Here is a 23634-nt window from a genome sequence, read left to right on the forward strand (position 1 = left end):
CAGCTAACGCTAAATGCTACATTGGAAACGCACCGTCATGAAATGAAGCATTTTTCCTCCTCTGCTAGACGTTGTATTGTTCTTCAGGGTTTGCTAGCTTCTCAAATAAACTTAGCTGACAGTAATGCTTTTGTTGGCATACAACATAAATAACTAAGTTAGTGTACAGTTGAATGTTATCCTGTATCTAGCCTATCATTATCACTAGTCCTAAATTTGATTTTTATTAGAACTCTGCTCTTCTTACTTGATAGTTTAAAATTATTTATAATTAAATGAATTGTCCTTCCTGATATATTAGAACACCGTGGGTGCTTGTGTTACAGAAAGTAAAAAGTTATAACCTCAACCTCTCGCAATAGAAAAATAGGTAGGCATTACAGCAGCACTCAAAGTTTTGAATTTATTTTTATTTAAGATTTTCCCCATTTAAAATACTTAAAGCAGCATACAACTGAAATGTAGACAAACACAGTTTTTTCCATGATGAAAACATAACTTATTCTGAAGTCAGTGTTCATTTACAACATACACAAACTTAACGTTTAAGGCCCAGGGACCAAATGAGAAGTGTTGATCCTTGTCCTGGGGTTGAAATCTATGTAAACATTCATTTTGACTCGCAGCCCATACACTAGGGTTAAAACCAGCAAAGAAAAGCGAACACTCACAGTTTAACTGACAGTAGATAGTCACAGAATAATGAGACGCATCAACACTTTCTGGCATGTGTCACATCTCTGGCCACGCCCCAAAGTGGTTTGCCTTGACAAGTCAGCATTTTTGCACTTCCAGTTTCCCCATCTCAAAGTCAGTGGGTTTTTTTAATGGGTTTTTGGTTAGCCGCCAGAAAATGAGGTAACATAAGCTTAATAGAGTAACAGTTATTTTCTATGGTATTAAATACATCAGTTGATACCCTTTTGTTAATTTTGAAGTGTTTAACGCATTACTAAAAAGTGACTAAATAGAACTACAGAACGTCATCACACAGACTAATCTGCCTTTACAGCCTAGTTGCGAATACTCACGCTCATGCGACCGCTTTATGCCGAGGGAGCCAGTGCGATGTTAACTTCCTGGTTAAACCCCACACTGGATCCCTTCTCGAAAAACAGGATATTTTATGATTTTTGAAGCGAGAACGCAATCGGCAGTGGCAAAAAAGCTAACAATGGCCTATAAATGAACTACTACACGTCACCACTACAAACCTAAAGGAAGAAGAGTGTTTGCCGTGATGACGTTTTTATAGTCCCATTTAGCCACTTGTTGGCAACCGCCTTTTTTCTAGACACTTAAAAGCTTCAAAATTCTCAAGAGTATTTACTGACATGTTGAATATTGTAGAACAAAACTTTAAAATCTCTTCAGCTTGTGTTCAACAACTTATTTCAGCCATCTAACCAAAAACATATTAAAATACAAACAAACTTAGACTTAAAGACAAAACGTTTCAACATGTGCAATTGCAGTTTTGTGCTCCGTGATTCAGTTTTGAATTATGTGACTTGTGTCACAATGGAGTGAAAAAAAAGCCACATTTCCAGCCACCTGGCAGATGTACATCCTACCAACTGGCCGCAAATACGTGGCAGTTAGGATTCTCCTGTGTTCAATGGTATCTGGGTGTAAATATAATTGCATTTCATTTGAAAGTTTTCCAGCACAAAGTGTAAAAATAACATTAAAAACACACACACAGACAATAAGCTACAAAGTGACAAACAGTGCATGACATGAAGCAAACAAGTTTCAAACAAACCACGTTGTGCAAACTTCAGGGAAAGTGTCGAGTCGTTCCACGTGCTATCCAGTGAGGCTATACGGCGTTCCACTCTTAAGGCGGGCAACCACACAGGCAGTCAGTTTGGTTTACGAGGCAGAAAACGTTACAAGGTAGTCACATCGTCAGAAGCACTTCTGAGCACAGAGGTCAAATGACCTTAATGGCAGAGATGTCATTAGCCGCTCCTTTTCCAGCATATGAGCTCAGCATAACGGCACAAAGTGAGACTAGATCAAAGCCCTGCTGTCGTCTTTAGGGTGAACAAATCCCGAGACTTCCATGACATTTCGATCCTCGCCCCATTATCTAGATCTAGCCAGTATGGTTTGATTCCACTGTTTCTGTAAAAAAATAGCATTACGTAGAGCCTTGTGCTACTTTTCTACCCCTTTACCGCTCAGTGTTCAACCTTCACTCCGACTTTTCCTGCCCCCAGCTGTCATCCGCCGGGGCCCAGTGGAACTCGTAGCCCCTGGACAGCACGAGGCTCTCCAGGTCCCGGTCCTCGGCCCTCTCCTTCAGCCTCTGCACCTCCAGCACGGACACCAGCGTGTCGCGTCTCTCCACCGTCCTCATGATCTCCGACAGGATCACCTGCTCCTCCTGCAGCTCGAAGGTGCTCTTCTTTGTGTCTGGAAGGGAAGCGGAAGAGAAAGGAGTTCAGTTTCCGTTTGAAGTCCGACCTTTCGGGTGTTTGTGTCTGTTGCGACCCTCACCTTCTGTTGCCATCCTGTGTCGTAGATCTCGCTGCAGTCGGCTCTGTGTGTCCTCCAGTTCAAGCTCCTGGGCACTGAGAGAGGGGAGAAATATCAGGTGACCCAGAGTTGTGAGAAATAGGAACGGCAACAACATTGAACTAGAACGCTCCGTCTGTGTGTCCTTCGCATATCTTGGGAACTGCTCATTTGATCGACTTCACACCATTGCTGGGGACCCATAGGACCGCTTTTCCAAAAAAAATTCTTTAGCAACGCAATATTCAATTTGAATAACATGCAGCAGCAGGAGGCAGGGCTTCAGGGCTCTGCAGCCAGTATGTCGTCACTGCAGTTCACTTCCCAACCAAACACACGGTAACATAAATCAATATTATATTTACATATCTAAACAACATCATGCATCTATAGCTGTTTGGGCTTACAAGATCATGAGCTCAGACTCGTAGCGCGCCAGTCTGTTCTTCTCCAGGACGAGTCTGAACCAGGACTGGTAGAGCTGGGCCTCGTCACTGTCGTCCGTTTGAGACGATTCTGGGAGAGAAAAGGGGGGGAGGGAGTTAGAAGGGAAGGACAGCGGCAGGAATTTTCACATCAATTACATACAGCCATTACGAGAAAAAAATAGAAATCATACTGGAATCAAACACACGCACATCTGCTTTGCGTCAAACTGACAGGACCTTACCATTCACCAGCACACAAACAAAGCCCAGCACTGTAAACAGCTGGCGCAACAATGAAGCCCCACTGTCTATTGAGAGTGCGGCCATGTAAGTGGGGCTTACAAGGCAATGCTTTTTTGTTTTGAATGGTCTGAAAAGTATGTAAAATAGAAGAAGAAGAAGAAGAAGAAAAAGCTTTCACAGTGGAATTCCATTGAGCAGCCATAAAATCATAAAAGCAGCGTTGTGACGCCTCGTTCAGTACCAGTTTCTCCTCTTATGATCTTCTCTATGGCCACTCCTCTCTCCTCCAGATCTCTTTGTTTCTCTGCGACCTCCTCCAGTTGTCTCTGGATGGCCTTAGCAAAGCAAAAAAGAAATAAATCGGGACATAATGTGACACACATGATCATAGAAAGTCTTTGTCCAGAGAACACATTAGTTATAATGATTTAGGGTGACCACGACATCAGTGCTGGAAAGAGATGTGTTGTTTTTTAAAATTCATTTTCTATTCATCATTTGTTCTATTCAAAATTGGAAAATGAAATAAATCATTTATTTTGTTATTAATTGATGAATCAAACAAAAAAAATGAAATAAATAAAAACAGCTTATTTTTCTGTACGTTCGATGCTCAAGTAAAAAAGAGGAACTGCAAAAACGGGCCACAGGATCAATTGAATTTTTCTGATTTTTAATGTGTCAGATTTGTGTGACCAGGATCACTAATTTCTGTCTCGCACTTGATAAACTGAGCAAATACACTGAAGTGATGGCACTACCTGATTTAATGCCATGGATACAAGATTAAACATCAACACAAGTGGGTTTTTGTGTGTGAGTGTGTTTTGGAAAATAAAAAAAACAAGGCTCAATTTGCTAATATAATTTGCTAATAAATATTCGTGTTCAGGGAGTCTGAATCACATATTGTTGAAGGGCGTGCACTACTGTTGCCCGTCGCCTCCTTTTCCTTCCTTCTCGAGTTTTCTGGCATCCACAAAAGTGTTTCTTTACCGCCACCTGCTGGACTTTCCCCTTGCCCCATCTGTGAAGGCATTTCAATGGCATGCGGGGAAAGGGCACTTGGCGGAAATGTTGCTGAATGTAGTGTGTATGTGCATAAAAGCTTGCAGTGTTCGGAGACCGGAGATAACTCTTGTTATGAACCATTCCGTTACAAACGGGTGACTCTCAAAAGGCCAGAGAGAGAGAGAGCAGTACCTGAGCTCTGTGGAGCCTCTTCAGCTGTTCTCTTTTAGCCTGCTGGGCCACCGTCTTCTCCTGCCTCCTCCTCTGTCTTTCTGGACACAGCTGGGACAGGAAGTACATAGAACATTTCAGAAAATGTACCCACACATGCAAATACAGTCCGATCCCCCAGCGCTGTGCTGTCATTCAGTACAAAGACGCGGCTTTGATGAACCTTCTGATTGGATGCCGGGTTTTCATCGTCACTAGAGGTGGGCTCTTCAAGATTCTGTTGTCTGGAGGCTACAGAAAAAAATATATAGAAAAAAGTGAGAATAGTCAAGGAACATTTTGAGTTTGTACAAAGCAAAAATAACAATACGACAATTTCTTAGTGTGAATCTATTCATGACAATTGGAAACATCAAGTGAGAAGTTTCTCATGGACGATACAATCCGACTTCTTTTTGTAACCGGAGGAGTCGCCCCCTCATGGTCAGTAGAGAGAATGCAAGTTTTAAGACACTTTCACATCGGCTTCTCCCTCAGTACTGGATATAGAATTGTTGTCCGCTTTTGTCACTCCGACACAAAGAAATGGGAAAATAGGGTAAAAGTTGTCTTTAACATTTATATTCCCCAGGTCACCTGATGCTTGTCTCCAAATAAATGCTTATGTTGGCCGCTACCACGTTCGATAACAAGACATTTATTATGCGTTTATATGTCAATGTTGTGCTTCTTGCACCGCCCCCAAGGGGCCAAAACAAATCTCCTCATTCAGGTTTAAAAGATCACGTGCAACGACTTCTGGGGAATGGCTGCGCTCACCTTTGTTTCGGAGTTTGGTGAGTATCGCCCTGATATCCTTTTGCGGCTCCTGGTCCCGCCCCTCACCCTCCGACTCCTTCCTCTTTCTCAGCCTCAGGGACGAGAACAGGTTGACCCTCCTGCCGCGCAGCGAGGCCATGTCGTCAGAGAACATCCCTCCGGAGTCTCTGCGGCCCTTCAGGGACACCTGCTGCAACAGAGAGGGCAGGTCCTGCTCGGCCCCCCACGCATTGGCCCCTACAGACGCCCAGCGGGCTTCATACTTGCCGGCCCTCTTCTCATCTCCGGGTGGCTTTGGACCCGCGCCGCTGAAGTTCAACGCTCCCTCTGACATGGGCCTCTGTCTCCGGGGGCCGTCAAGTTTGGCCCTTCTGGTAACCACAAAATCATAATGTACATTCAATTTGAACTGCTTTCAGGAATGTTGATGGAAGTATATGTTGGCCATTCCAATGCTCTATTATTTCTCATAAGTTTTTCTGGACATTATTTTGGGGTTGAAACTATTTTTTTCACATATTTGGTGTTAGATTTAACAATTTTTTACCACTCAAAAGACAAATGATCTAAACCCCATCAAAAACACCACATAGACTCCAAGACCTTGAAGAACATCATATGAAAAAAAATCCATGCTGTTAAATTGTTTGACATTTATGCAAGAATAGCATTTTTTCGGCGATTGGATGGCGAGCACTTCTGTTCTGGGAACTGCTCGGACACCCCCTTATCAGAAATAATCCTAGGAAAGCCGTACATTCTCTAAATGCTCCAAGTTGTAAAGATGAATCAGACTGTGATCATCCTAGAGGTCACAACAAGTCATTTTCAACAGTGGAGTCACTGGCTGCTATGGGGACTAACATCATCACACATACAATTGGGCTAATTCGATCCACAAGAGTCTCAGCTTTCCAGTCCAACCCAATTCCAAGACGATTCAGGGACCAAACCAAAAATGTACCATTTTTCAGAATAGGCAAAAATAACAAAAATGCCCCCAAAAACTGCATGGAATTATCATAATTATCTGGGGATGTCTGTCAAGAGGAGACTTGTGTGGACCCATAGAACCCATTTCCATTGACATATCTTGAGGTGGGAGGTCAAGGGACCCCTGTGAACGTGGCTATTCCAGTTTTCTCCCAAACCAAAAATGTTGCCACGCTCCGAAGCCCATTTCACCGACAAGCTAGCGTGACGTCGTTGGTACCAACGGACAACTTGGGCCAGTGTTTTCTGGGAGCTCACTTTTTAAAAATGATAAAACACAATGGGCCTTTTGAATTGTGAGAAGAGCAAATTTGTGCGTAAATGAACGTTCAAAAATGATTAATACCACTTCCGCATCAACTTACATTATCTTGGATAGGTGAACCAGTCATTTCCAAGAAATATACGTCTGATAAATCACAATTTCGTTTTATGCATGTTATCTAAAACATACTCGCACATTAAAGTCCTCCTCTGGGAAGGACTGCCTTAGGCTACCTAGTTCCATATGATAGCGGTAGCTTCACTCTAGCTTTAAAACCTTGACGAAGTCGCCGGGGAGTTTGAAAAGCTTAATGCCCCGCTTGAAAATAAACTGGAAGCAAAGTGTCATGTACTGACATTGGGACTGCAGCGTTGGACCTGCTGGAGAGATTGGTCACACTAAACGTCCTCCTGAAGGCGTTCGCTATGAGCTGGAGGGCTGAGGGGGACGAGGCGGAGGTTTGGCTCGGGGACGGTTCCCCGCTCTGGCCCGAGTCTGTCTGAAGCTTATCTACTGCTGCCTCTGCTTGTACCTGATAAAAAACATCAAGAGGACGGAGGGAAAAAAATGTGGAGTTAGCTCCTCTTATCTGTGCTCACATCGCCCGTCTGTGGACCGCTGCAGAATACCGGAAGGAGTAGCGAGAGACAACAATAAAAAAAGCAGAGGAAATAAATTCATGAGCAGGCTTATTCTTCTCTAGAACCACCAATATTGCTTCCTTCATAATGACTCCATAACTCCACCTGAATTGTTGGTTCGTTTTGGGTGTTAATCGGCCCTTCCTCCGGTCTGACCAGCATGTCCCAGCTCAGGAGCTTCTCTTTCTCAGAGGGCGATAGCGTCAAGCGCTTCTTTGGGCTGGACGAGTTGCAGGCCGTCTTCGCCGAGTGCTCTTCACTCTTCTCACTTCCCTCTGAGGGATTCTGGGTATCTGCAGATGTCACTGAACTGACCTCGGAGTACTGAGAGAACGGAGAATCTTGTCAGCGCACGAAAAAAACGAATTTGCCCACACAGGGTTATTTAAAAACAAAATACATACAGTTTGTTTTTCTATTGAAGTGACCTCCTCGAAGTCTAAGTCCGCTTCGGGGACGGTCTCCGGTCCCTCCTTGTCCTGAGGCCAGCTTCTCTGGAAGTGCTTGATGAAGATCAGAGGCAATGCTGTGCGAGGGGAAAGAAAAGAACTTGCTTCGTTGTTTTGAGATGGACATCTACCTTGCCGTCGTCCCAACGGGGTTGAACGTGCTCATTGCACGTCGCTTTCAACAAACGTGTCGGCCGAATAATAAATAATGCACATTTTTCTGTCATTTAGCTCGATGTAAACAATAAAAATGAACGATGACGTCAAATTTCTGCGGTGAAAAAAAGGACCTATTATACGGTAACACCGGCGTAGGTTACACATGTAGCAATAGATTCTTCATAGAACACAATTAACGGGTAAAATAAATGTGAAACAGAGACGACGGATTAAAGGCAGGGTCAGTAATCTTGAGAAACCAGCAAGAGTTTGTAAAATGATCCAACCTTAAAACCCAGCCCAATGGTGCTAACTCTTTGCTAGCAATGCTAGCTCCAAAAGTGGCAAAATTTAGCAAGAAAGTCGCCAAGTCAACACCGACAGTCCCTTCAGGCCTCCTTCCTGAGCCACTCTCCAAAAATGATCATTACGAACGAAAACGAACAACATGGCTGCAGTTAGCGCTCGCAGCTGTCGAGCTAGCAGCCTGTGGGAGACTGCGATGAGTGCACGGGCCGATTGCATGCAGGTGGACGCGCAGTTACAACGATCTCATCACTGTCCTGCTACAGCCACCTGATTTTTTTTCTTCTATTTTTTTTGGCAGAGCATTTGATTCATTGGTTTCTGTCAGGATGTAATCAGAATTGCAACAAAAGCATCAAAAAATGTTTTTGAAGAAGATTACCAACCCTGCCTTTAAAACTTCAGATTTGTATAAAGTCGCGGTGCATCCACCAACCACTGGAAGCATTGACCGTACATAACAGTGGTGATGGTGTGGTACTAGACAGGACAAGTGATCTGATGGAGCTGCAACATTTGGGGGGGGGGGGGGGGGGGGGGGTGAGGCTATCGAGCAAATGATGAACAAGCCTGATGAAAAAGAAGAAAAACAGAACTTTTGGCAATGACTGCTGTAAGCACAACACTGGCCTCTAGCATTGTACATGCTGCATTACAACAGTGTTCATATACTCTAGCCTCATGAATAAATACAAAAAAGATTTGACAAGAAATCCCAATGATTATTGCAAAACACCAAATTACAGAAAGAATAACAGAGACAGACCAGGACTTCAGTTCTCAATCAAACCTCAACAAAGACACAGTGAAAAATCGGTGAAGTTGAATGAAAAACGGGAGGAGCAAAGGCCAGACGGATGAAATAACAATCGGAGGTACTCACTTGTTCTGATCTTCCGTCTCCAGCGATTATTCTGTTTAGTGTTACAGTGATCTGCAGAGGCGGCACATAAGAGGTCAAAACAAAAGAAAGCGTCCCGTGTTACATGATAAAAGTGCAAAGTCCCAGTCGTGTTCCCAGGGTCCACACACACACACACACACACACACACACACACACACACACACACACACACACACACACACACACACACACACACACACACACACACACACACACACACACACACACACACACACACACACACACACACACACACACACACACACACACACACACACGGAGTATTAGGGCCATTAAATAAAAAGGAGAAAGAAAAATGAATTGTGGATCTGGTGAAGGAGTTATACTCAGAGAAAAAAAAAAGCAAAAGTTAGGTGATTAAAGTTGGATTAAAAATGTATAAAAAAAGTACAAGAAAAAACTCCACTTTGTAAGGTTGGATCAACCTCACCACAGATACCACCGTTAAACGCTGCGGTAACGTGAGCCGCCAAACTAAATATATTCATTGTGTTAGTATTTATGAACATGAAAAAAAGCTGTATATGTATCTTTGCCTCGCTCAGAGGACATTGGAAACAGCAATCTTTAGGATTTATCTGACAACACATTGCAAAAAATAAAATGTACAACAGGTCAACATGAAGATAAAGCACAATGCATAACAATGTCAGCATTATGTTCATAAAATATGCATCACACACTCAGACGGTGTGATGAGATGAGTTAATCAAACCTTGAAAAGTGAAGTGAACAAGGAACATTTTTTGTTTCTTTCTCGCAAATTTATGTTTCAATAATCAGAGAATTTCTCTTCTTTTTCCTGTAAATGTAACACTTTAATCTCAGATTATTCAAGGCTTTTCTTGTAAATTCTCAGTTTGTTCTCTGAATATTTCCCCCCCCCACAGCTCAGTATTTCTTGTTCTTTTTATTAATCAACAATAGCCATTATGGTACATATAATCACTGGTAATTACGGTAGGAAAAATGTCTGGGTGAACACACAGAGCACATAAATCTAATGACTATCTGAATCTATCAATACATAAATCTATCGAGTACTACGATGAGGATTGTCAGTCTTCTTCTCTATAAGCTCTAAAAGCAGACGAGACTCAAAATGATATAAATATACACCAGCGTGTGAAAACGCAGAGCTTATTTTATATAATAGAGTCAGCAGTGTTAGCTTTGAATAGGTTTAAACAACAAACATTCCGCTAAGTGTGGGAGAAAACCAATGGTATGTCAGCCGCACCCTGATCTCACACCTACTTAAAGTTCAACCATGTTTAAGAATACCTCTTACAGCGCTGCGTGTATCCGGGATCTCGAATGTTAAGACTACATACAGTAACGGTGCTGACCTTTGGTACCGTGCTGGCTCTGGCCCTTGGCCCCTGCAGGATCCTGTGTTGTGGGGGTCACTATAAAGGCAGCATCCAGTGCTTCCACAGCCATCTCCACGTCTTCGGGAACTCGCCTCTGACCTTTGTCGAGCTGCTCCGAATGAGAGCTGGACGTCGCGCCTGAAAATAAAAAAAAACAGCATGCGGGCATTCAGTTTGAAATGAACGCTCACAAACACACAAGTCCCGGTAAACATTTACTGGCACGTAGCTCGTTTCATGCATAGAGTCTCTCTGCCTGGTTACCTCTTGAGATCTAGATTATCTAAAACAAGGAGGTTTCAAAGTCCCTCAGACAAAGCTTGGCCCCACCTTAGATGATTTTGGGATCATGTTTATGTCATTTGATCCCAATGACACTCAACAATTGAGCCAAGATAGCCTAATACTGCCGCTCGATATAACTTCAGACACCGAATACATAAAAGTCTTAAGGTATTTATTACGGATGCGCCGATCTGACTTTCTCATCCCCGATAGCGACACCTGGGCTTGGGGTATCGGCCAATACCGAGTACCGATCCGATACCAGTGTTTAATAATTAATAAACTGTATGCCTCACTGTGTGGATGTGACTGGGATCATTGTTCCACGTGTAAGGCAATGTCCGGCTCGTCTGAAACATCACTTTCATAACTTTGTAGAACTAAATGTAACTAAAAAAGACAGATGTAAATGTATTTATCAGCCCATAGTAACTGATACCCAATCGAGCTATTTGAGCCGATATCGGGCCGATATCGATGCATTATTATTATGTATTCGTTTCCGACTGGAAAACTGGAAAAAAACCCTGTAAAATTCCCCCAAAACTATTCTCTCTTCAACCAAATCACACACATCTAAGCCTTTGTTTGTTTTTTTCTCCTTCACTGAGCCTCTACTGAAACTGTTTGGAGACCCCACCTCCCATCTAGAACAATCAGTGCAACATGCCAGGTACCTTACAAATATTAAGGCAGTGAACACAACTTCGGTACGATACAGTGGAGCCACGGTTCGGTACGTTTCGTACAGTAGAAAACTATAAATGCAGAGAAATGTAATGAATAAATATATTTAAAAATCAGTACAACTAACATCATGAAGTGATTCTTTGACTTTGAACAATGATGGAACTATACCTGAGTGACTCATCTTCTGGGGTGTCTTCTTAGCAACACATAAGCATAAAAAACAAAAACTGCTCCTTAATGTTATGTAGTATTGTTACTTACATCTTGTATTGTTACTTACATCTTGCAAAAGAGATTTTTAATCTCAATGGGACTACCTGGTTAAATAAAGGTTTTTAAAATTTTTATTTATTTTCTTTTTTCAAACGTATTCGGTTCGTCATGCGTACCGAACCGTGAGCCTCGTACCGAACGGTTCGCATAGAGATAGAGATAGAGAGATAGAGATAGAGAGATAGATAGATAGATATCTGCACCTGAAAGTAGAACAAATACCGTACAAAACAGCCACTCACACAGTAAAAACGTGCTGACACACTACATGACGTGTTCATAACAGTACTCACAGAGTCACGGAGTCAACATTGTACAGAATCTTTTCCACAGGTGATTCCACTTGGTCACACACAGCAAAGACCCCGACACAACAGTGTTTGGGCAAAGTGTGCCTATCGGCCAAGAAGTATCTTGCTTTTTGGGGTTTGGCTAAACGTTGGAATGACACTTTCACCAGGTGATGCACAGATACTGTAAAAACCCAGAGTGAAGGATAGAGCAGACCCCACTAGCAGAACCCATGAGACCGGTGATTCACTTCAATTCTGTTCAGGTTGGATTTAGTTTGATAAGCTTGAATTGAACTTCACTCAACAGTATTTGATTGTGGCCAAGCTTTTTTTGCATAAAGCCTAATGTCTATTTCTTCACATTACATTAAATTGACTTGTATTTTGGCAGCGGACGCTTTTTAAAGGCCTCTGATGAACCCTGCTGCCGCGTATCTGAATCAGTCTCTGAATCCGCTGCAAACCAACGAGGCTGTCGAGCTGTTCGTCAGACATTACAAAGCACGCGTTAAAAGCTGTGATTGGGATTCATGTGGGTGATGTTACGGCAGTTAAAAACAGGTGGGGGTTAAAGGGATTTGCTTGTTGATGAAGTTGTTAATTTTGTGGTTAAAAGAAAAATTGACCGATCACGTAAATCAAACTTGGGTTTCTTGGGAATTGTTGAAATTCAGCTAATTGGCAACAAACCACGAAGCAAATTATTTATGTAATCAAAATGGATTTATTTCTGAATATATATATTTACAGCATATAATATATCATAAATATCATAAATTAAGCAACTTCACAGTAATTATCAATGTGGAAAATGAATAACAAGGCTTGCAGGCTGCTTCAAGACTTCAGAAACATAGCTACGCAAACATACAGCCAAACCAAATTTGTCTGGCAGTGTGCCAAAAAAAAACAACGCTAATTATGGGGGTGCTGATCTCCTGAGAAAAGTCTAGGAGGTGCAGGAGAGGGATCTGGAGAGGGGCTCTGAGTGGGGGAGGCCTCCTTCTGAAACAAAGGGAACCACAGACAGACCACAGACAGACGTGGACACGTTTGTTCCTGTCAAAACGGTGTCACAAGAGGAAGGGATGCTGCTGCTGCTGATACAGCACAGAGAAAGCAAATGCAGAAATCCAGGGGCATTCAAATGGACGGTTTGGTTTTCGAGAGGAACACAGCACAACATGAGTGTTAGTGGGGTTTGGTCGGGCGATATGACACCAAACTAACGGAACGGCAAACAAAACCGACTAAAAAGGTGCTACGTGTGCATCGAATCAACCGACACCGCAAGCTTCCAACAACCTCTACACTCAAAGTTTGAACGTTTTAGCTTAGTGCCCTTAATGCCATAAAACTGTTCATAAGCCGATTTATAAATCTGACCTGGTAGCTAAAGCTTGTCACAATAAAGGACTTAAATCTGGGACAAATTATTATTTTTTGAAACAGATTGCATCCCACTGAATGCCGCTCCTATTCCAAGCGTGTCGGAGAACTACAGCGGCCCTCTGGTAACGTAAAAAAGGACCTCTCTGGAGAAAATGTTTGGTTTGTCCGTTCTGGGCTACTGTAGAAACATGGCGGTGGCAACATGGCAGACTCCCGGGAAGAGGACCTGCTCCCTATGTAGATATGAAGGGCTAACTATCTATTTCAGGTGGTTATTACACGAGATTATGTTCTTAATCCTATACACACTGGTCCTTTAAGAGCACATGGTCTCATTTTAGAGAAACACTAGAGTTTAAGGTATGAGTGGCATGAGATAGAGATGAACAGGAGGTAATGCAATTTGTTTATTGGAATTTGACCAAGGTATGATGATTCATTTGGAATTCAGTTTGACATATCACGATGCCACACATAACACCTTTACAGACAACTGCATGCCATACTCGACATGCTGGTTTGTGATAGGTTAATCTGGGTCAGGTGAAAGGGGGCGGAGCTACAGGGGCAGCCAATGCAAAAGCAACGCGACAAGATCTCGTGACCAAAGCCGGCCAATCATCACCTTCCCGCACTGGCAGGAACCAGCCAATCAGAGGGTGCAGCGTTGGAAACTTGAAACAGACTGAACAAAATGAAGTGAACAAAACAGAGAAAAAATTAATTTGGAAAAAGAAAATGAGATATGGGGGGGGAGGAGACACCGAGTGCAAAGAATTAAAAGGAAACACTATCGGCAGACATTGAAGTGTGAGAACTGCAAGCAGCAAACGGAGCTCTTCATAAGAGTTTGATATTGTTATATCAGGTCAAATTGCAAAAAAAAAAGTCAAGAATTGTCTTTATTCTTGTTCTATATTTTCATAAATACAACAAACTATAGTTTTGTATATATATATATAATATAACTATATATACAACTTTATAAGCTGTGATGTCAAATAGCTTTTGCGGCTCCAGACAAATTTTATTTGTTGGAAAATAGGGAAAACTGGCTCTTTGGATAGAAAAGGTTGCCGACCCCTGACCTAACACACAAAACAAAAAGTAATACTGTTTTGGAATTTCCATTGCACATCCCTGTGGCGCAGAGTTAACTGTATTTAAACATTAAGCTCAAAATTAGGCTTTTTTGTTGAGGTGCAGCAGGCAGAGTCAATGAAAACCATGTGGATCACTGCGACATAATTCTAGCTCACTGAAACCAAACCACACTGGCCAGATGGTTTTTGAGGTTAGAGTCAGAGGGCTTGTTCCGGGTTACTCCACTCCGATTAAATGTCCTCAGATACTTCAAAGCTCAATCTGAAGTGCAAAATGGGGTTTAACATTTTGTGACAATCTAATTGGTTGCCCCCAAACGACTGGAGCAGACTTACTGTGTCTGATACGCATCATCACAAGCAGCCTGGAACAAGCCCTTGAGAGTCGGCGATGCATTCGGCAGGGGTGCAGCACCAGGAGACCGTGAGAGTCAACATCCACAAGGGCTCGTTACCAGCGTTTTAGACATGCAACACCCCTGAAGTCGACCCAGCATGTACGATTTAACACACAATATAACCAGAGTACCTACATGACAGTCTTTTTCTTGTGCTGTCCACTGCAACTGCAGGCAAAATTCACACCAGGCACTGAATACAAGCAGCAGAAGCTAATAGAATGAAGCACTTTTATGGCTAAGTTACTTTATAAAACACTTTTGACTTCAGAACACAAAAAACTTAAATGACCAAGGACATTTGGAATGTAGTAAATACAGATAGTATTTGGTCTCAAAATTATAACATCAATGAACCCTATTCAGCCATTTTTGGCGAGTACAAGAGCACAGATTCAAATCCATGGGTTCCAGTCAGGTCAACTGGCCCAGACACGCCCCCTTTTCTACGAGAACCGGTGGCCGACGAGCTGCTGCCGGGCAAGCTGGGGCTCCTGGGACATCTGTCCCAGCACCTCGTGCATCATGCACAGCAGAGGCCAGCCCAGGCTCAGCAGCTCGTACAGGAACACGTAGTCGTGTGAGCGGCTCCTGACGTGGCGCCCCGCGGCCGCCAGAGAATGGCACACGCTTCCCAACAGCCGCCGATGCAACACACACACAGCCTGTCTGGCCTGCCGCGGCCAGCTCAGGCCTCGCCTAAGCAAGGAAACCAAGGTACCTGGGAGTTGGAGCAGGACGCCGCCCGTTGCCGAAAAGCCCCCGCTGTCCATTGTGACGCGCCGTTGGTCTTCCTGAAAGGATCAAGACACGCAGGAAGAAACCCATTCTATTACATATATAGAATACACGAGCTAAAAAAAAATTCTAAATACAGAAGTTACCCTTAAACTCGACAATGCAACACTGAATTGCACACAACTTTGGAAGACATGTCCAGATATGGACATTTATTTAAAAAAAATAAAATGACGATGTTCTATAATCATTTAAGACACAATACTTGGTACAGAGGTGCCAATTTACCATCTACTTGACAGATTCACATAAGTTACAATGAGTGCCTTTACATGGCCACTCATGAGCACAAAGAATGGATCAAAACAAACCTTTAATTGTTGGCCACGCCCATTTCCAACTGACACATTCACACAGGTTACCAGTAGCACCACCATGTGACCACCGATACAGCATTAATTATGTATCTTCATAACCGCGGGGCACAGAATAAATAGTATTCTTCTGGATTCTGTGTCATGGATAATAGCATCTGTACAGATCACTCCCATTTGCAGCTGAAGAAATATCACACCTTTAGCAATTACTGAGTGAGCAATCTGCAACCGAGTGGCAGCACGCCAGCTAATTATGTAGCGGTTGAATGACAGCAAGCGAGTAAAGGAGCGACGGCACGTTATTTGGATGCAAAATGTTTGGCTGGACGCAAACACATTGAAACAAATCTTTTCTTAAAATGTAGCTTTGTTTTGCTTCGTGCATGTGACCACAGCAGTGTTCCTTACCATTCTCCTTCTGAACTTCCCCATGCGAGTGCTGGACTGGCGCTGGGTATAATGCATCTTGCAGTAGAACTTTGCTGTAAAGGAAAAAAGAAAAAAAAGAAATCATATATCTACAGACAGTAAGAAGTTTTTGTTTTTATTTTAAAGTAAGAAGTCATCCAACAGCAGGCCTTAAACAGGACAATAAGTCAAGTCTCTAGTGTTTCAGAGAGATTTAACGATCTATAGACGGTTCCATTGAGTCCAACTCACCCTCCTGCGAGTCGAAGATGTGCCCTCCCAGACGGAGAGCGCTGTTGCAGACTTCACAGCGGAAACACTCTCGGTGGAAGAAGTAGCCCTCGGCACTCAGCCTCTCCATCACATATACCCGCTTGGTGCAGAAGTGGCAGATGTCACTGCCGCCGAGCCCGGGAGGGAAGTCCTTACGTACCACACACTGAGAGGAGGAAGAAGACCAGGACAAGGGTGGAGAGATGGTTACATGCTGCTTTTTGTCGTTTTTTGTTTACGTTTGTTGATTATTTTGGAGAGATACCTGCAATTAAAGTATGAAAAAACAAATGTCTCACATGGTCCAGCGGTGATTTGGTAAACTGTTAAAAGAAGTTGCACCCATCGTAGAAAATGTGAGCGAATGATCGATTCGATTCACAGTTTTTCTATGAATAGCTGCAAAGTTGGTGTTGCCAACTTGAATTATGACAATAACTGCAGGCTAGCAGCTCTGCCATAAAACAATATGTACATTTTTCCCAGTTACAGGGATACTTAAGCAATCAATGATTGGTGTCGGTCTAGGCATAGCGCGAGGCCAAGGTCAATCTCAAGTCTTAAAGCAATAGTTTGATATTTTGGGAAACGCTGATACCCGTTTCGTATATTTGACGCTTAATTTTAGTCTTGACGTCACCATCGGAGACTCCAGGAAGTACACATAACCCGCTGTATAACCCAAACTGTTTTTTCTTTTAAAAAGAGTTAAGCTCGCCGTTTCATTATGGATGTATAAAGAGAGTTGGATACAGCGTTTGAGGCGGGGCCCCGATCATTCCAGCCAGTGGTGAGAAAGTTCAACTGACGGTCAAATTATTTTTATTTTTTTTTAAGTCACCCGGATTTTCCGCATCCATTGGGCAAGCTCACTAGCTTTTCCTTTAACTCCGCCTCCCAAAGACTATTGATGCGTTAGTCAGCCGGCAACCTCCGATTCTGCCGAGTAAAACTTGCATTCTCTCCACTGACCAGCAGGGGACGACTCCTCTGGTTGCAAAAAGAAGTCTATGAGAAAATGACTACTTCTCACTTGATTTATTACCTCAGTAAACAAGGTAAACATGAGTTTATGGTCTCAATCTCTAGTTTCAAGTCTTCTTCAATACATCATGATGTTCATTTAGTAAATTATAGTCCATTTAGAGTCAAACAGACCATAAAGCAGGGGATGCTTTAGGGTGGGCTTCCTGCGATTGACCTACCAGAGAGCTGTATTACGGCGTCTCTACGTCACTCCACATTCCAAATATGATCACTTCCGTTCATCGGTTGCAAAAAAACCACAACATGGCGACGGCCGTATTCCAAAATGGCGACGGCGAAATTGCCGAACTCGAGGCTTCACAACTGTAGTCCTCAAACCAACGGGTGACGTCACCATTACTACGTCTACTTGTTATATATAGACTATGGTGTTGGGAAGTAGATTTACCTTAAAACAATTATCGGCTGATTTACAGACATCTTTTCCTCAATGTAAGTCAATGGCATCACCCGACGGACCCAAAAGTTGTAATTTCATGGTTTGGCGACTACGGAAATTAGCTTGAAAGCCCGGCCTTCTTCCAGGGGTTTCTAGGTTTCCCCATGATTCAAGTCTTTGTGCTAAACTGAGCTAAGCTAAGCACTTGCTGGCCATAGCTTTTAACGAACTCAACAAGAAAGCAAACAAATGTATTTCCCAAAATATTGAACTGTTCCTTTAAGATGCAAGTCTCAAGTCAACATATAAGATAAATATCAGGTTATCAGCATCAGAAGGTCTCATGTCACTAGATTCAAACAAGTGTAAACTGATCCTCTTCAAAGATCAAGCCAGTTAGACTTGAATTGAAATCATGTGACTTGAATTGAAATCATGTGACTTGAATCCACACGCTACCATCATTATTGTCGTGTTGGCATCAAGCTGTTCATCACCATTTAACCTCTTTTAGCTACACAAGACTTAAAGTTAGCTATAATCACATGCAGAAGTACATAAAATGGCAATGTGCAAATACAGCCAGTCCACTGAAGCGTTCTCATTCCTGCAAACACGGTCGCTGCTTTTCCCTCATGAAGGCAAACGGAACCAAACATTTACCCTTTCAGCCTACAAGGCCAGGGAACTAGAGCCTGAAGAGGCAGATTGTTTGTCTTTTTCTTTTTTTTAAAACTTTTAAAAAACTTTTCAAAACTGAAAGTTACATGATAGAAAAAAGAAAACTTGAAAATCACGCCGCTAGTTTAACATCTGTTAACTTCACTGAACTTCCATTTAAAAAAACAACAACAAAGAACTCTGTGTTAGATTAGTCTCGGCAACATCCCCATGCATCTTACCAGTGTGGCATTGGGCCTGTGATCTGTCTCATACAGGACGGCCAATTTCTGAGCTTTAGCATCTATGGCGGTTGACACCTTTCCGACTGTACGCTAACATTTACGCCGGCGAAACACAGGAGCAGAGGGTCGGAAGGGAGGGGGAAAAAAGAAGGAATTGGAAACCACAGACAGAAGTTAGAAAGAAGATGGATGAAAATGCAGAACAAGCCCGAATGTATACTGAGGCATCGACTAGTACCTCCTTAATGTAACTAGCAGCTCCAGTCGGACAACTCTCGGAGCGAACAATTGACTTTTGAGTGATTCTTCTAGGGTTCTCAAGAGCGCAGCTCCCATTGCACTATATGAACACCAGAATGAAGATCAGTTTACATGTGTCGTATGAAAACAGAATGCCAAGAATGTTTAGGAACCCGTGTTCTTCCTGTACCCCTATAAATATACTGTTTTTGATCTAACTCCATCCTTTCCTAAGGCTGTAAATCAGAAATATGTGAAAACAAGAAAGACAGATACAAAACAGACTGTTCTCGTACATGTTTCTACAGCCTGTTCCGACTAAAAGTGATGCACTTTTAATTCATATACAACCCACGTAATCGATTTGTTTGTAATACATGTAATCGTGAGACTGGACAGGTGATGTCGTACAAAAAGCAACAAAGTCCACATCGGGAGGGGGTCACGGTGGATGGGTGGGTCTAAGAACACTAGACTTTCACCCGGGACAAGTTTGCTGTGTAAAACCAGAAGTCAATAGTTTCTTATTTGACACCGAACTTCCGTACCCAAGTAACGCCACTTCCGTAAAACGATGAGGTCTTTTTTACGTGACAGTTTTACTTAAGCACCCCCACTTTTGTATTTATTTCAGCCCAACTGTTAAATTGTGCCATATTTAAATAAAGCTACTTACATTGTTATGCTAACCCAAACATTGACTTCTTCGTCACGCATCTTTTGCACTTAAATATTGCCACTACAGTGAAAATGTTGCGTTATTTGTTACGTTAGCTTAAGCTAGACAAATTTTGGAGTTATTTCAACCCAAAAGTTGACTTATGTTACGTACACAAGTAACCCCTTCCGTAAAAACTTTGTTATTTGACACGTAACTTCTGTACCTAAGTAACGCCACTTTTTTTTTAAACGTTGGCTTATTTGCTACGCGACCTCCTTACTTAAGCATTCTCACTTTCGTAGTTATTTTAACCTAAACCTTGACTTGTTATGCAACTTCCGTATGCAAGTAAATCCACATGCTTTGCTATTTCAACCTAAAATGTTGACTTATTTGTGAAGTAACTTCCATTCTTCAGTAACGCCACTTGTAGGAAACTCTGAGAGTAGGACTCTTTTCCAGGAGATCTGCAAGTTATCAATACTGGACCATATGAATAATGAAACTTTTACCTTCATCGGATCGTTTTCGGCTAATTTCTCAAATGTTTCCCGAGCGGTTTTGTGGACCTTGTCCTGCTCCCTTTCCAGAATATTCCAAGAACTCTCAGGAATCCTCTCGTAGCTTTCCTTGTGCGGTACAATAAGTGCATGGGGAGATGACCTGCTGTGTTCATTTTCACAGTGAGTATCAGAGACGGGAGGGGAGATCTCCTGACTCTCGTCAACGCAAGTGGACGAAAGGGCAGCGGATATTTTGTTGTTACATGTGGAGGAATCAACAACAGAGTCGGTGTAAGACGAGGAGGAGTCTTTCTGTATCTTTTCCTTGTGTCCAGCAGTGTACAAGGGGACAGAGGAGAAACCGGCCTGGGCAGTGGGGTCAGGGATAGGGTGCACTACGGGATGGACGATGGAGCTCTTAGATACAGAGGCAGGAAGAGGAGTTGGAGAGAAGGAAAGAGGTGAAGCGGTAGAGAGTTCCACCTACAGAAGAAGAGTCAAACAGTATTTGAGAATGAGTAGAACAGAAGGATGACACTAAAGAGGAAATAACTCGATCACATCAAATAAAAAGCGGAAGTGAATTTCACACAGACAAGTCAGTGACATTGGAATCAGTTTGTTTTTGTTTCAAAAGAGTTTCAGTGATCTCACGTATTTCTGTGCACCACTCAAGATTAAACCATACAGTCCTGATGAAGCAGATCCATTTGTTCATAAAGTACTTGAGTGTTAAACTCTGGAATTAAAGCCCAACGATGCTTCCTCTCCCAACATTTAACTGTTGCTTGTTCAGTAATGAACAGTTACTGTAACATGTTTTCAGGAGTTTTAATACGCCACCAACATTTACGGATGATAAATTGGACAAACATTACGGTTTGTGTTAACTTACGTTCTTGAACAGATTTGAGTCTCAAACTTCAAAGTCAGCGAATGATAACAAGATATATGCAGAGATTCTACAATATAGAAGCAAATAATTGCCATAATGATTTAAATCTTAGCATCAATTGAATACCTTGTTTTGTTTTTTTAAAGAACTGCTTCTGAATACTTAGTGTTTAAAAAAATACCACTGAATTTATGTGGTCTGAATTCCCCTCTTTGAAATTTTAACAGTCAATTTCATAAACTATATTTCGGGTATACATATTTTTTAAGGGTTCAGAAAATAAAAAAAAAACAGGGCTCTAAAGTGCCAGTATGTTGCTCGCATTTGCCCCTAGAAATAGAAAACGTTGGTAAAAAATAATAATTTGCGAGTGTGCGAGTGTAAAAGTAAATGGACTGTACTTGTATCGTGCTTTTCTAGTTTCCCGACCACTCAAAGCACTTTAACACCACATGTCATCATTCACCCAGTCACACCCATGGTAGGGGCTACCATGCAAGCTGCCACCTGCCCATCAGAACGAACGTTCAGAAACCGCAGGCAGCGCCTACGGGAGAAATTTGGGGTGTCTTGCCCAAGGACGCATCGACATGCACTAGTGAAGCCGGGGTTCGAACATCTGATTGAAGAACGACCCTGCTCTGCCACAAGTGTGAGATTACAACCGACTGTGATCAATATTTTTTATTTTTCTGGGACGGCAAATGCATGACCTGCCTCTGATTGGCTTACCCTGGAGTTCCTACCCTCACCCTAATTATTTCATTCCACATGCCTAAACCTAACCAACCAACAAATTAAGAGAAATAAGAAGTCTATATATAATCATACTATAATTATACATACTTATTATACATATAATTATGTACTATAATTGCACATATAGAGAAGAAGCAAAAACGCCTTAGAAATGACCCCCGAGTACCATCATTCAAAACGTACTCAAAATCAATAAGATATCATAAAGATCGGAAAATGTGATCATTTTTGTAACAACACTATTACAATCAATCTGAAAGTCTCAGTCCCACCAAAGAAAACTCTGAAGAGAGGAGTAATTGTAATCGGAACACCGACTGTGCTGCAGCGTTAAACATGGAACCATCATGCATTGCGTCACAAGTCAAAGATGCACATTACGCACATGCAGCAGTCTCTCAACTGTGACGTTAGTCCGGCACCACAAAGAGGTCGGCGCAATACACGACCTGCGATTCAGAGAGAGGAGGTCTGCTGGACCCAGGAAACATGGAGGAGAGGAGGACCGCTCGCTCTCTTATACTCCTTGCAGAGTATTCTCCAGTAGAAAGTCTCGGGGATTTACTCTGCACAGACAGCGGGTGGCGATAAAAATCGAGCGGTTACTTTTTCAGAAAATTTGATGAAGAATATTGTACAGAACTGGCTCGCCGGTCACCTGGTGCACCGAGCTCTCAGAGGAACGGTCACTGACCGGAGCAGAGAAACGGCTGGTTGTCAGGTCGGGAGAGGTGCGTTCTGGGTAGTAGCGTTCAGTGACGTTAGGGCTCGGTGCGGGGGGGGCACACAGTGGACTCTTAGGCCACGAGGGGGAAGGAGAGCGACTCGGAGGGTGAGAGGATTTGGGGGAGCAGGGCAAAGCTGTTTGCTGAGACACAGCACTGGGATTCTCCAGCAGGCGGAGGTAGACGGAGGGCTGGAAACAGGAAGTAGAGACGAGGAGCACGGGATTATAGTTTATATACAAATGTTACATATTGATATGGTGCTTAAGGATCCTTTAAGAAAAAGTGGAAGAAAAGATTTCTGGCTTGATGGGGGGCATACCTGCCACTTGGGGCGAGGGGGAGGCAGAGGAGGAGGGGGGACATTCTTGGGCTTTGCAAAGCGAGGGTTTTCCCTCTCCTCAGGCTCCTCCTCGTCTTCCTCATCCTCCTCCTCCTTTGAGAAGGGATGCAGCATGGTGGAAGGAGACCGAGGAGAAGAGGAGGAGGGATCGGATAGGTCCTCATCAGACTGACGCAATGTGGAGGGGAAAGGAAGGAAGGAAGGAAGGAAAGGAAAGGGGAGGGAATGAAAGGAAAGGAAAATAAGGTATTGCACAAAGTCGGCAAAAGAATAGCAGTCGATAGAGTGGCAGTGATTGGGATGTAAATGCTACATTACTGTGAAAGCAGCGCACTACCTTGACAATTAATTGAAAGTTATAAGAAACCTTATATCTAATGGTGCTACTTAACCACTACTGAACACTCAATGCTGAAATTTAAATGCCACTGAACTAAAAGCATATTTTACCATCTGTCTGAATTCATAGTGGTCTGAAATGTTAAATTGCATCATCCCTATAGAATAAAAATAAATGTATTAATGTTCTTAAAATACAAGAGGAAGAAATATTTTCAGCAGCCCAAAAAAAGATAAAGAAAGAAAACTTCTTCCTAAACTCAAAGCTCGTAAGATAAATAAAGAGGTAAATAATGTGGATT

The 23634-nt window shown here is 42.6% G+C and overlaps 1 protein-coding gene across 12 annotated transcripts in view; it reads right to left on the reverse strand.

Moving 5' to 3' along the window:
• Window positions 1-389: 389 nt before the first annotated feature.
• Window positions 390-23634, reverse strand: part of LOC306781278 (F-actin-monooxygenase mical2b-like) — a 102714-nt gene continuing 79469 nt past the window's right edge. For 4 of the 12 annotated variants that reach the window (XM_079274047.1, XM_079274052.1, XM_079274043.1 and 1 more), the window contains 22 exons: window positions 22973-23161; window positions 22584-22841; window positions 22375-22491; window positions 20281-20754; window positions 19106-19207; window positions 18865-18957; window positions 16516-16702; window positions 16264-16337; window positions 15462-15534; window positions 13865-13924; window positions 10283-10444; window positions 8892-8942; window positions 7499-7620; window positions 7200-7418; window positions 6810-6985; window positions 5196-5566; window positions 4600-4667; window positions 4398-4487; window positions 3436-3529; window positions 2931-3039; window positions 2506-2579; window positions 390-2421 (listed from right to left, as the gene is read on the reverse strand). In XM_079274047.1, coding sequence (XP_079130173.1) covers window positions 2201-2421; window positions 2506-2579; window positions 2931-3039; window positions 3436-3529; window positions 4398-4487; window positions 4600-4667; window positions 5196-5566; window positions 6810-6985; window positions 7200-7418; window positions 7499-7620; window positions 8892-8942; window positions 10283-10444; window positions 13865-13924; window positions 15462-15534; window positions 16264-16337; window positions 16516-16702; window positions 18865-18957; window positions 19106-19207; window positions 20281-20754; window positions 22375-22491; window positions 22584-22841; window positions 22973-23161 — 3384 coding nt within the window. In that variant the 3' untranslated portion in view covers window positions 390-2200. Of the gene's footprint in view, window positions 2422-2505; window positions 2580-2930; window positions 3040-3435; window positions 3530-4397; window positions 4488-4599; window positions 4668-5195; window positions 5567-6809; window positions 7072-7199; window positions 7419-7498; window positions 7621-8891; window positions 8943-10282; window positions 10445-12592; window positions 12853-13864; window positions 13925-14875; window positions 14909-15461; window positions 15535-16263; window positions 16338-16515; window positions 16703-18864; window positions 18958-19105; window positions 19208-20280; window positions 20755-22374; window positions 22492-22583; window positions 22842-22972; window positions 23162-23634 lie in introns of those variants that run through there. The other 8 variants (XM_079274049.1, XM_079274048.1, XM_079274051.1 and 5 more) reach the window with 8 other exon arrangements.

This window comes from Melanostigma gelatinosum (assembly GCF_949748355.1).
Source record: "Melanostigma gelatinosum genome assembly, chromosome: 1".
Taxonomy (NCBI): Eukaryota; Metazoa; Chordata; class Actinopteri; order Perciformes; family Zoarcidae; genus Melanostigma; species Melanostigma gelatinosum.